At 48.7% G+C, this 11,317-nt stretch overlaps 2 protein-coding genes across 3 annotated transcripts; one reads left to right on the plus strand and one right to left on the minus strand.

The window, feature by feature from the left end:
- Nucleotides 1-161: 161 nt before the first annotated feature.
- Nucleotides 162-4,226, minus strand: LRRC46 (leucine rich repeat containing 46). Of its 2 annotated transcripts, none has more exons than XM_049860959.1 (8): nt 3,709-4,226; nt 3,503-3,608; nt 2,941-3,049; nt 2,022-2,068; nt 1,664-1,773; nt 1,387-1,456; nt 907-1,007; nt 162-640 (listed from the first exon to the last, which is right to left on the minus strand). In XM_049860959.1, exons 1-8 carry the CDS (start codon nt 3,716-3,718, stop codon nt 273-275), a joined length of 921 nt encoding a protein of 306 aa, XP_049716916.1. In that variant the 5' UTR covers nt 3,719-4,226; the 3' UTR covers nt 162-272. The 2 variants fall into 2 exon arrangements, with proteins under 2 accessions (XP_049716916.1, XP_049716915.1); XM_049860958.1 differs by having other exon boundaries at nt 907-1,052.
- MRPL10 (mitochondrial ribosomal protein L10) lies at nt 4,165-10,283 on the plus strand. The gene is made up of 5 exons (XM_049860960.1): nt 4,165-4,255; nt 6,240-6,409; nt 8,619-8,783; nt 9,029-9,173; nt 9,983-10,283. The coding sequence occupies exons 1-5, from the start codon at nt 4,204-4,206 to the stop codon at nt 10,237-10,239; spliced, it is 789 nt and encodes a 262-aa protein (XP_049716917.1). The 5' UTR covers nt 4,165-4,203; the 3' UTR covers nt 10,240-10,283.
- The last annotated feature ends 1,034 nt before the right edge of the window (nt 10,284-11,317 follow it).

The raw sequence follows: 11,317 nt of genomic DNA on the forward strand, positions 1-11,317 counted from the left end.
GTAACGGGCCTCAGACGGTGTGCCTAAAAGTTTAGAAACTTGGTCTTTAGAACCAGGCTGCTTCTTAAAACTTTGTATTTTCTGTGGCTGTTTCCCAGTGCCATTACTGGTTGCTTCCCCTGAGATGCCTGCAGTGACATGAGAGACATAGTCAAGGCCCAGAGACACTTTATTGGGGATGGGCTGCTGCCACAGGTGAGGCATCTGAGAACAAGGGAGAGGTCCCATCAGCATCTCCCTCGTTCCTGTAGCTTTGCTGATAGGCCACACTTTTAATTCTTGATTTTCTTGGTCATAGTTTTGGTTGTGCTGGGGACCCCAGTCAGGGGGGCCTTGGGGGCTGTGACTGTCCTGGCTCCTTCATGTGCCTGGGCAGTGTCTTGCTGGCCAAGGGAGACCAGAGGGCAAGGGATCTTGGTGGCAGAGTATGTCTGTGGTGAGGAGGTAGGCTCAGTGGGTGTCTTCTCTTGCCCAGGAGGGACAGGAGGGTTGCTGTCCCCGATCATGGGCTCCTCAGGCAGCAGGGGGAGGTCTGTAAGTGCCGGCTGGGTCTCCATCCTCAGGAGGTGCTCTGTCAGGGCTGCCTGCTGCCTGTGCTCCTTGTGCCTGGTTATCTCCTGCTCCAGGTCCTTGAGGAAGCCTGGGAAGGGCCAGGGTAGTGGGTGGGCCCCAGGCTAAGGTTCCTGGCTGACCCCCTCAGCAAACCTTCCTTGCCATCTCTAGTGGGAAGCACTGGGTCATCTGCATGCCTAGGATGGATTCCTGCCCAGCTGCACTGTCCACCACCTCTGGCCAGATGCTGAGCTGCACTTGGGGCCACTATCTTAGCTTTTTGCCACACCCTGCCCCTCCCCCAACCCACAGGACGGGGTGGTCTCTGGGGAGGCTGCAAGGGCAGTGGGTCACCTCGCTCTGAGTAGAACGGGCCACTCAGCTCTGGAAACTCCTCATCGTCATCACCCGAAGCTGTCTCCTCATCTGAGGCCCAGCGCTCCTGCACAGGCTGCCTGTCCAGGTCCAGGAGTAGTGGCAGGGCTCCTATCACTCGCTCCCTGCGGGGAGGAAAGAAGAGTGGCTACCCAGGAGGGCCCCCCTGGGTGTGGAGCCTGGGCGATGTGAAGACACAGCCATAGCTCCCCAGCCCCAGGAGTGGTGGCTCACACACAGGCTGGGCAACAGGGCCTGTGGCTAGTCCCAGAGGGCTAAGGGTTGGGTCCGTGTGGAGTTACGGGAATGGAAAGGAAAGCACAGACTCTAGCTGAGGTGGGGGAGGAGAAGGTGCCATGGACCATGGCCCCAGGCTTGCAGGTGGAGAGGGAGTCCACGTGGTCTCAGTAGGTGGAGCTCAGCATCACTCCCTCCTCCCCACCCTCAATTCCTCCTCACCTGTAGCCATTCTGCTTGGTGCAACTGTTTCCAGTCAGGTTGAGGATGAGAAGGCTCTGGGGGAACTCATCTGCACACACCAAAGAGAGGGGCAATGAGAATCTCAGACCCATCTTCCAAACCAAAATTCCTCTTTGCACAGCCCCTGGGAGCACCTGGAGAATGAAGTGTTCGGGTGTAGGGCTGCAGGTAATGCATGCACAGGAGTCTGGAGGCAGAGAGGAGGGAGGGCCCCATGTGGGACTTATTCTCTGAGCCAAGGCAAAGGTGTTCCTACCCAGCTTCAGCGTTTCTATCAGGTTCTCAGAAAGGTCCAAAAACTGGAGGTGTGGGAGGTTCAGGAGGTTTTCCACCTGCTTGATGCGGTTTCCTGCCAGAGACAGGAAGCTGTAGGGGAAGGGAGGTGACAGAGACAGAGCTGAATCACAGAGCAGCTGGAAGAAGGGAGGAAGGCACTAGGTGCCTGGATGCCCTGGCTAGGCAGCTGGATGATGAGTGGGGACACATGGCCTTTTGGGGTGAGGGAAGCAGAGCTAGGCTTGCTGGGTCCTTAGCTGGCAAGGAGCCAGGCTTGGAGAGGTCTGAACCAGTTCCTTGGGGGTGTTGCCAGGTTCCCCCACCCCTACCCTACATACCGCAAGGAGGGGATGCAGGCCAGGTTCTCAATTTGCTGGATCTTATTCTGTAGGAAGAAATCAAGGTGGGTAAACCAAGCTGAGGCCACCTGGGTGGGGGGGACTTTAAGGGGACAAAGCCCCCAGGCTATGTCCATCTACTGTTGCAGCTGGACATCTAGCACTCTGGGAATGATCACCCCACTCCTTGAAATGGTTGTCACTACCTTGGGGTGATTTACTTTCTCCAGGTGGCTGGTTAAGTGCGTAAACTTAGGGTTGGCTAAACTTGATTAAAGTATAGTCAGAACTGGTTCAACGGCAATGGGTTTGGTTTAATGGGTTCTGACTCCTCAACCAAAGAGTGACTTGGGAATCAGGGAAGGAAACCAAGTGACCACAGGGAAATGGAAAAAGCCTCAGTGCCCTGCATACAGGGAGGCAACAATGAGCATATATTAATTTGATTTGTAAAGTGAGAAAAGGTTAAGGGTGCTGGGTATACTCAGCCTGGAGAAAGCTGACAATCAACCAAGCAACCACCACCAACAACAAACAGCCTTGAAGGTTCTGAAAAGTATAGAAGAATCTACTTAGTTCTTTCACCCTCTTCTTCAAAATAGGAAATGGGCTTGAGCTATATAACATGAGAGATTTATATACATGAGAGATTTAGGGTAAACACCAAGAAAAAATTTAGACCAAGACAATTGGTATGATACAATAACAGTGATTTAAGAGCCTGTGTGGGATCTCTTTTTGGGGTTTAATTCAGGAGAATTCTTGATTCAGCTGGGAGTTGTTTAAATGAAGTTCAGTCAGCCTGAATGCCACGGAATGGACAATATGGCCTTGTTGGCTCCTTTCGGATTAGATAGACTAAGTTCATGGTGTGGGGGAGGTAGAGGAAGGAAGAGAGGACAGGGAGGCAAGAAGTTACCGATTGCAGATAGAGGCTGTGAATATTCTGGAGGCTCTCCAAATTCCTGATAAAGGTAATTCCCTCCCGATCCAGGCGGACAGTCTGCAGCTCAGCAAGGGTGTGAAACCTGGGAGAAAAGTTGGCAAAGTGGTGTAATTGAATGCCATTTCTGTGGTCTCTTGGGAGAGAAGATGGGAAAGGGGAAGAGGGAAGGTATGTCAAGGAGGGTTACATGGTTGAGTGATTTTTTTTCAATTGTTGTAAATATATAGTTAACAAAAACGTTTGCCATTTCAGCCAACTTCACATGTACAGTTCAGTATTACATATGTTCATTATGTGGTTCAACCGTCATCATTAACCCTTCCCAAAATTTTCCATCACTCTTAACAGAAGTTCAGTGTCCTCTAAGTGGTTGAGTGATTTTGATCAGGTAGACATTACCATTGACTGGATGTGTGGAGTAAGAGGGAGACAAAGCTGAGTTGAGAAATCAGGACAGCTCAGCCCAGTCATCCTGTGTGTTTCAATCTTCCAGCTCCCCTTTCCTCCACTCCCCCCCCCCGCCCCGCGCACTCACATCTTCTCAGACAGATCGTCGTCCTCAGGAAATGTCAAGTTTCGCTTAGTGATAAGGGCTTCAGTGATGCAGATGCCCCCTTCCTTTGGAGTCGGGGCAAGCTTAGCTGTGAAGAGATGAGACCAATTGTCATATTTCCTCATACCTGGAGGCCGAACCCCAATGTTGTCCAACGGTTCTACCCACCATTCCACTTTCCTACTCACCTCCAGGCATGATCTAAAAGGCAGTTGGCCTGGGGCGGGCGAGGAAGAAAAGGGGCGGAACAGCCTGGAAAGCCGGTGGGATGGCTGAACCCAGGATCTTATGAGGAGAAACTCAGGAACTTGGGGAACAAGGGGAAGCGGTTGATTTAAAGCAAACTGTTGGGGTGGGGTCAAAACAACAGTAAACCGAAGTGCAAGGTCTGGGGCTTGAGGGGTGTAGAGAGGCTTCGCTGGTAGCAACTGAAGGATTGTAATCAGCGACTGGTGTGAACCGAAGGCGAGGAAAATGCAGTTCAGACAGTGCTGGTGTTGTTGCTAGGAGACCGGACGCCAGGTGGGCAGGGGAGGGCAGGCTAGCAATTGGCGGACTCTGCGCATGCGGATTACCGCTTCGGCCGGTGGATCGGCCCTATGTTTCCGGCCCCGGGGTTAGCTGCCCCACAATCCTTAGCTCCTTCCGTCTCCTCTCAGTTCCCGTCCGTTCCTCCGGTGGCCATGGCGGGGTCTTTGGCTGGGATGCTGCGAGGGGGTCTCCTGCCCCAGGCGGGTAAGGAGCAGCCCAAATGCTCACGGCGCGATCCGGCCGGCGCCCTCTAGTCCTTGTTTCCCGTTTTCTACTACTGATTCCGTAGTCTGACCCAGACAGCTCCCGTGACCCCTGACCCCAGCTAGCTCTCCGGCCTCCTTAACCCGTACAATTCCCTGTGACTCCACTAACAGCGATGACAACGGTGTTTATGCTTTACACCCCAACCCTCTCCCTTGTTTGTTTCTCTAACCCACCCAGCACTTGCCCGCCACCAGAGCGTCCCCCACCTTTAGCGATATACAATGAAACGTGATAGCTGGAACTCGACAGAGACTGCCGTGTTTTTCCGGGTCTCGCAGGTTTTCCGCCTTTGATAGGGTGTAATCTTACCACTTTTCTACCTCTCGTTTTAGTGGAAAATAAAATTTTCCTTCTCTGATAGGTTTCTGCCTTACACAGGTTCTGGCTTTCGCAGGTCTTACTGTACTTCCTTTTTTGGTCTTAAGATCTCAGCCTAAATGCCACCTCTTCAGGCCCTCCCTTACCACCCTCTGCAAAACAGCTTTCCCCAGTTAATCTCTGTCTTGCACCCTGTTTATTACCCTAGCCCCTATCACAACCTGTAATTTTTCATTTGTTTATTCGCTTGTTTTCTGATTAGACTCTAAACTCCAAAACTGCAGAACTGTGTTCATTCAGCATGGCCAGCAGGGGGCATGGTGTATGACATTAGTAGGCATGCAATAGATATTTGCTTAACGGCTGAATTTGAGCACTTAATATATGCTGGGCACTGATAAATGCTTTACATGCATTATCTCATTTAAATCTTAAAGTACCCTAAGAAGAAGGCATTATTATACCCTCTTTATAGATGAAGAAACCAAGGTTCAGAACAATTGAGTGACTGGCCAAGGTTGCAGCTAGGATGTGGCAGAAGGGAGACTGAAATCTGGTTTCATCTGACTCCAAAGTCTGTGCTCTTAAAAGTTATATTTTTTGGCCTTTGGCAATAAAGCCTCTTCTGCCAGCAGATGTCCATGGTCTCTAACTGTATTAAAGCCACTTTTTAGCAGAACCTTTTCCTGAGATCCCATCCCAACTTTGGGAACGACTGAAAGAGGGAAACTCCAGCCTTGGCTCTTACATCAGGGATGAAGGCATCACTTTGTTCAGGGCTTTGAAGTGGCTCCTTTGTTTTCTGCTGCCTGTGAACAAGAAGAGAAGGAGGGGAGGGAGATGTGTTTGGGGAGCTGTAAGGGTGATGTAACATTTTTTCCTTGCTTCGAATTATAGGAGAAGGCTTTAGAGCAATGTTTAGAGCCGTGGTTTTCAAACTTCAGCGTGCATCAGCATCACCTGGAGGGCTTGTTATAACTGTTTCCTGGGCCCCATCCCTAGAGTTTCTGATTCAGTAGGTCTGTTCCCAGGTCGTGCTGATGTTCCTAGTTCAGGGATCACACTTTGAGAGCCACTGGCTTAGAACAAGGATTGGTAAACTCCAGCAGGGCTGGCCACCTGTTTTTGCAGATAATGTTTTATTGAACATAGCCACATCTATTTGTTTACATATTGTCCATGGCTGCTTTCACGATGGAGTGGTAGAGATGAGTAGTAGTGACAGAAGCTGTTTGGCCCCCAAGCTTAAAATATTTACTGTCTGGCCATTTACGAAAAAGTTTGTTCACCCCCCCGTTTTTTTTATGTGTGTTCAAAATAATTTCTCCTTTGTTCTCATTTTTTTCTCCCATCTCTGCACATGAAGAAGAGTTGGGAACATGGTACCCTCCAAGGATCAAGCAATAGACCTAGAGTCACCTATTAGAAGAGGAGGTTTGGAAAGTCAGAATTCCTGGCAGGCAGTTCCTTGTCCCACTCTTGTGCTGAGTCTAGCTCTTTGAACCATGGTGGTCTCTGCCAAGAGTCTGCTTTTTCTCCATCTGTGGCAGATTAGGGCCTCCAAGAGGCTGCATTTCACCTGCATTGCCATCTCCCCTCCCAGGTCGGCTGCCCACCCTCCAGATTGTCCGCTATGGCTCCAAGGCTGTTACCCGCCACCGTCGTGTGATGCACTTTGAGCGGCAGAAGCTGCTGGCTCTGACTGAGTATATACCCCCCAAACCTGCCATCATCCCAAGATGCCTGCCACCTCCTCCCAGCCCTCCCAAGGAGGTAAGGGGGAGAATGGCTGTATATCACCTGGTGGTGGGATGATGGATTAAAGTGAAGTAGGGCTTTAGGCCATAGTCACTCATACAGGCACTCACCCCTGGTCCAGGTGCTTTAAAATCAAATCCGCACTTGATTTTGTATTGGCCTTTGGGCTCTATGGATTGAAAAGACCTGCTGAATTTGCTTAGTTTTTTACTTGTCTCCAAAAATGTATGTGTAAAAGCTACCCAAGCATATGGGGATGGGGCAGGGTGTCTTTCTTATCCTAAAAGGCACTGAAGCTTCTGCATTTTTCTGGAAGAAAGAGCTTTTCTGTCTTTAAAAAAAGAACAGACCAGTGGAGGATTTGCTACTTTAATGACAATTTCTGTTACTGTAAAAAAAAAGAAAAGTAAGTACCTAATAAATTCTAGTTTTCTAATTGTATGATTTTCTCAAGAATTAGTTAGTTGTTCTCAAGGCTAGAACGTAGGGAACTGAGCAGCAACTGCAGCCTGAGGGATTTAGGTCAAATGTCAAATACCGATGGAAGTGACGCTATGAATCATTCAGCAGAGATTCCTCTAGAACTAATGGAAGGACAAAACCCACCCATCTAAGTTTTGTCCTGAAAGCAAAGAGCTGCTTAAACGAGCCTCGGAGGGTCAGCCTGTAGGACATTGCCTGGCCAACTCCATTTCAGTGTTGGGACTCTTTCAGCAGGACTTAGCTACTGCCCACCTAAAACTGATTAACAGCATCACTCTCCCCCCAGCACATGCAACAGTAAAGCCATTGGATAGAATTTCCCCAGTTAAGTTTTTCTCACATAATTTTTTTTCAAGCCAGCAGTGCATGTTGTTGTTGTTGTTAGATGCTGTCAAGTGGGTTCTAACTCCTAGGGACCCTGTGTGCAGTAGAATGAAACACTGCCTGGTCCTGTGCCATTCACACAATCATTATTCTTGAACCCATTGTTGCAGCCACTGTGTCAATCCATCTCATCAAGGGTCTTCCCCTTTTTTGCTGATCCTCTGTCTTACCAAGCATGATGTCCTTCTCCAGGGACTAGTTCCTCCTGATAACATGTCCAAAGTAAGTGAGATGAAGTCTCACCATCCTCGGTTCTAGGGAGCATTGTGGCTGTCCTTCCAAGACAGACCTGTTCGTTCTTCTGACAGTCCATGGTGTATTCAATATTCTTTGCCAATGCCGTAATTCAAAGATGTCAGTTCTTTGGTGTTCCTTATTCATTGTCCAGCTTTCAAGTGCATATGAAGTGATTGAAAATACCATGGCTTGGGTCAGGCACACCTTAGTCCTCAAAGTGACATCTTTGCTTTTTAATATATCCTTGAGTCCAATGGTGCCTACCACCTTATAACTATACAATAACTCATACCATGCAATAGAACAGTTTGGGGCTGTATATCTGCACCATCCAGTGTGGTAGCTACTAGCCATATGTGGCTATTGAGCACTTGAAATGAGGCTAGTGTAATTGAGGAACTGAATTTCTAATTGTAATTTTAGCTAAATATAAGTAGCCAAATGTGGCTAGTAGCTACAGTATTAGACGGGGCGAACCTAGAGCTTAGGTTTAGCACAATAGTGAGTCTTCCATTATTTTAACTTGTATATATTCATGTTTTCATGACGTTCTGCAAAGATCACCGTGACTTCCAAGTACTGCACTGTGAAATAAATTTTACGATCATTACTTTGAAAAAAAAAATTCTCTTAAACTGTTTATAGAAGCCTGTGAATACATTTGTGAATCCACAAGTTCTCAACTTTGAGAGACACAATCTTAAAAAAAAAAGAAGTCTTGTTCTGTGAAAATGTCTCAATTTTGAATTAACACTGCAGCAGAGTTGTATTTATAGTTGGTAAAATAATTCAACATGAGTACAGTGTCAGAGGGAGAATTGAAGTAATGTTGACAACACTATCATTAAATAAAGTTGACTGGGGGAGACTGCTGACCTGTCCGGGGGGCTGAGTGCTCTGGGGTTTGGAAAACACTGCTCTAAAGAGTGTGGCTATCTAGTGAAAGTAGAAAGGCTGGAGTGGGAGTTGTAACTCTTCTCTGAGAGTCAGGAGCCCAGCTGTCCTCCATCTTTTGCACATTTGGACATCACTGGACACCTCGGCACCTAACCCTGAGGGAGTGAGAGGTGCAAGAAGGAGAGGCAGGTTATATCTCATGGCCATCCCCTCTTGACTTTAGGAGACAGGCCTCATCCGGCTCCTGCGCCGGGAGATAGCAGCTGTTTTCCGAGACAACCGAATGATAGCTGTCTGCCAGAATGTGGCTCTGAGCGCGGAGGACAAGCTCCTTATACGGCACCAGCTGCGGAAATACAAGATCTTGGTGAAGGTCTTCCCCAACCAGGTAGGCAGCGGGCCCTCTGGCATGAGTTGGTTGTGTTCTTCTCAGACCCTGGCACCTGCTCCCTAGATGTGACATTTCATAGTCTTTCTCTCTACAAGCAGTCCTCTAGTCTGTGGTGCCTACACTGCAAATAGAAGGTGAAGAGACCCTTGGGTTGCTCCCTTAGCCTGAGGCCACCTCTGACCAAGATGGTTAGCTCTCCCTTCCACTGTTCCCCAGTATGCCATTCTTCCATGCTGTTCCAGGTCCTGAAGCCCTTCCTGGAGGATTCGAAGTACCAGAATCTGCTGCCCCTTTTTGTGGGGCACAACCTGCTGCTGGTCAGTGAAGAGCCCAAGGTCAAGGAGATGGTTCGAATCTTGAAGCGTATGCCTCTCCTGCCACTGCTAGGTGAGCAAGCAGCCCTGCCAGGTGGGGGTGGGGGTGAAGGGGATTGGGCACTACAGCAGCCTGGTGTTGTCCGCTAGGCATGTCTTGGTAAAACCGTGGGGATCCTTGGAGGGAACATCCTTGGAGCCTGAATCAACGGCACCATTTATTGAGGGCTGACTGTGCCTCTCCAACACCTGTGTTATCTTATCACCCAGGTCACCTCAGCACTGGAGAAGAGACTAGGGACAGTGGAAGGAAGATGGACAGGGCACTGTGGGGAGAGGAAGTTCAGACACCTTGAGTCTAATAATGGTGGCAGTGGGTTCTGAAACTCACACAGATGAAGATCGTTACAACAAATAGGCCAGATGAAGAATGCTAAGGGACACTAAGCAGTGTTCCCCAGACTCCCCTGATGCTAAGACTTACTGGAGGTTCTAATCCTAGAGCGAATACCGAGCATCCCCCCTGGAAATCCAGATTTAATAGGTCTGTGTGGGGTCCAGGAATCTGTATGTATAGTAAGCGTCCCTCTTCCCACACACACATTCCATAATTCTTACCTTCAGTAAAGTTTGAAAACTACTGACCTAGTTGGGCTTGGGGCCAGGTGAATATATTATGCAAAGGTTTTCTGAAGGAAGTATTAGGAAGGAAAGAAGGGGATTGATCCCAGGCAGAGTGGAATGGGGACAAATGGGAACCAGTATACCAGGGAAGGCTGAGAGGTGAGGAAGAGCAGTGGAGAGCAGATCCCTGGGTTGGAACATCATTTTGAGCCAAGAAAGGCATTTGTGGGGAGCCCAACTGACCCCATCTCCTTCCAGGTGGCTGCATTGACGACACCATCCTCAGTAGGCAGGGCTTCATCAACTACTCCAAGCTTCCCAGCCTGGACCTGGTGCAGGGGGAGCTGGTTAGAGGACTCACCTTCCTAATGGCCCAGACACACTCCCTGCTTCAGCACCAGCCCCTCCATCTGACCGCCCTATTGGATCAGTACATCAGACAGCAACATGAAGGGGACTCCGTCGAGCCAGCCAGTGGGAAACTGGATCCTCCTGACACTGTTCTGGATTCATAGCCTGTTATACCCAGCCCTGCCCATAAATACACTCTGACTCTCTGGGCTGTGTTGTCCTCTGTCCAAGATGTGGAAGAGTTCGGGGCAGTGAGTGGCATTTGTTACCTACCTTCCACTGATACTGAAATGCAGAGGGATTCCAGTGTCAGAATGGAGACTGTTCGCTACTATATCTGTTCTTGGTTTCCCCAATTTGGGATATGATAGAAGCAAAGCCAGATCCAAGGCAGAGAAGCTGCAAAGATGATTTTACCCTCTGTCTCCTTGTCACTGTCCCTTGCTGCATGCGTCTCCCCACCCGAGCCTATCTTCTGAATACAACAGCTCAGTTGAGTAATAGTGGTAACAGTGGCATCTGTTGAGAGCCTACTGTGTGCCTGGCACTACACTGTGCACTTCACGTGTATTAGTTCGTTCATTCCTCACCATGTTGCCCCCATTTCACAGAGGAGAAAACAAAGGGTCAGAGAAATTAAATACTGTGCACAAGGCCATGCAGTTAGTAAGTGGCAAAACAGGGACTTAAACCCGGGTCTCTGCCTCTAAAAACCACATCCTGAACTTCTACACTGGCACATCCTCACTAGGGTACCAGAAGTGGGTCCTGGGTGTGCTCAGCTGTTAATTCTCCAGCCTCAGGGTGTGCCACGTTGTGAAAAAGGTTGGGAGCACTGATTCATGATAAAATGAAACAGCTTTCACTGACTCGTTTCACTGTTTTTAAGGTTATCCTTCCCGCAGGTTTATTCTCAGGGTGACCTCTCAGTTCCGATGCCCTCATTTCCCTCCCTAGAAAACCTTTTGTGTTCCCTTTGTTCAAGCCTGTTATGTCCCCATACCTAGTCCTATAAATGACGTCTCTTTTTTTTTGAGACTATACACAGCAGAACATACACCAGTTCAACAATTTCTCTATGTACAATTAAATGATTTTGATTACATTCTTCAAGTCGTGCAACCATTCTCATCCTCTTCTGAGTTGTTTCTCCCCCATTAACATAAACTCATTGCCCCCTAAGGTTCCTATCTGATCTTTCAAGTTGCTGTTGTCAGTTTGATCCCGTATAAACACTTCTTA

This window comes from Elephas maximus, chromosome 19 (genome assembly GCF_024166365.1).
Source record: "Elephas maximus indicus isolate mEleMax1 chromosome 19, mEleMax1 primary haplotype, whole genome shotgun sequence".
Classification (NCBI taxonomy): domain Eukaryota; kingdom Metazoa; phylum Chordata; class Mammalia; order Proboscidea; family Elephantidae; genus Elephas; species Elephas maximus.

Excerpts from the sequence above, each read along its gene's own strand:
- LRRC46 (XM_049860958.1), bottom strand. Across the intron at positions 3,050-3,502 it reads GACGATCTGTCTGAGAAGAT|GTTTCACACCCTTGCTGAGC; the intron begins GTGAGTGCGCGG and ends CTTTTCTCCCAG. Across the intron at positions 641-906 it reads CCCGTTCTACTCAGAGCGAG|GCTTCCTCAAGGACCTGGAG; the intron begins GTGACCCACTGC and ends GGCCCTTCCCAG.
- MRPL10 (XM_049860960.1), top strand. The coding sequence starts at position 4,204 with ATGGCGGGGTCTTTGGCTGGGATGCTGCGAGGGGGTCTCCTGCCCCAG. Across the intron at positions 6,410-8,618 it reads CTCCCAGCCCTCCCAAGGAG|GAGACAGGCCTCATCCGGCT; the intron begins GTAAGGGGGAGA and ends TCTTGACTTTAG. Across the intron at positions 9,174-9,982 it reads GCCTCTCCTGCCACTGCTAG|GTGGCTGCATTGACGACACC; the intron begins GTGAGCAAGCAG and ends ATCTCCTTCCAG.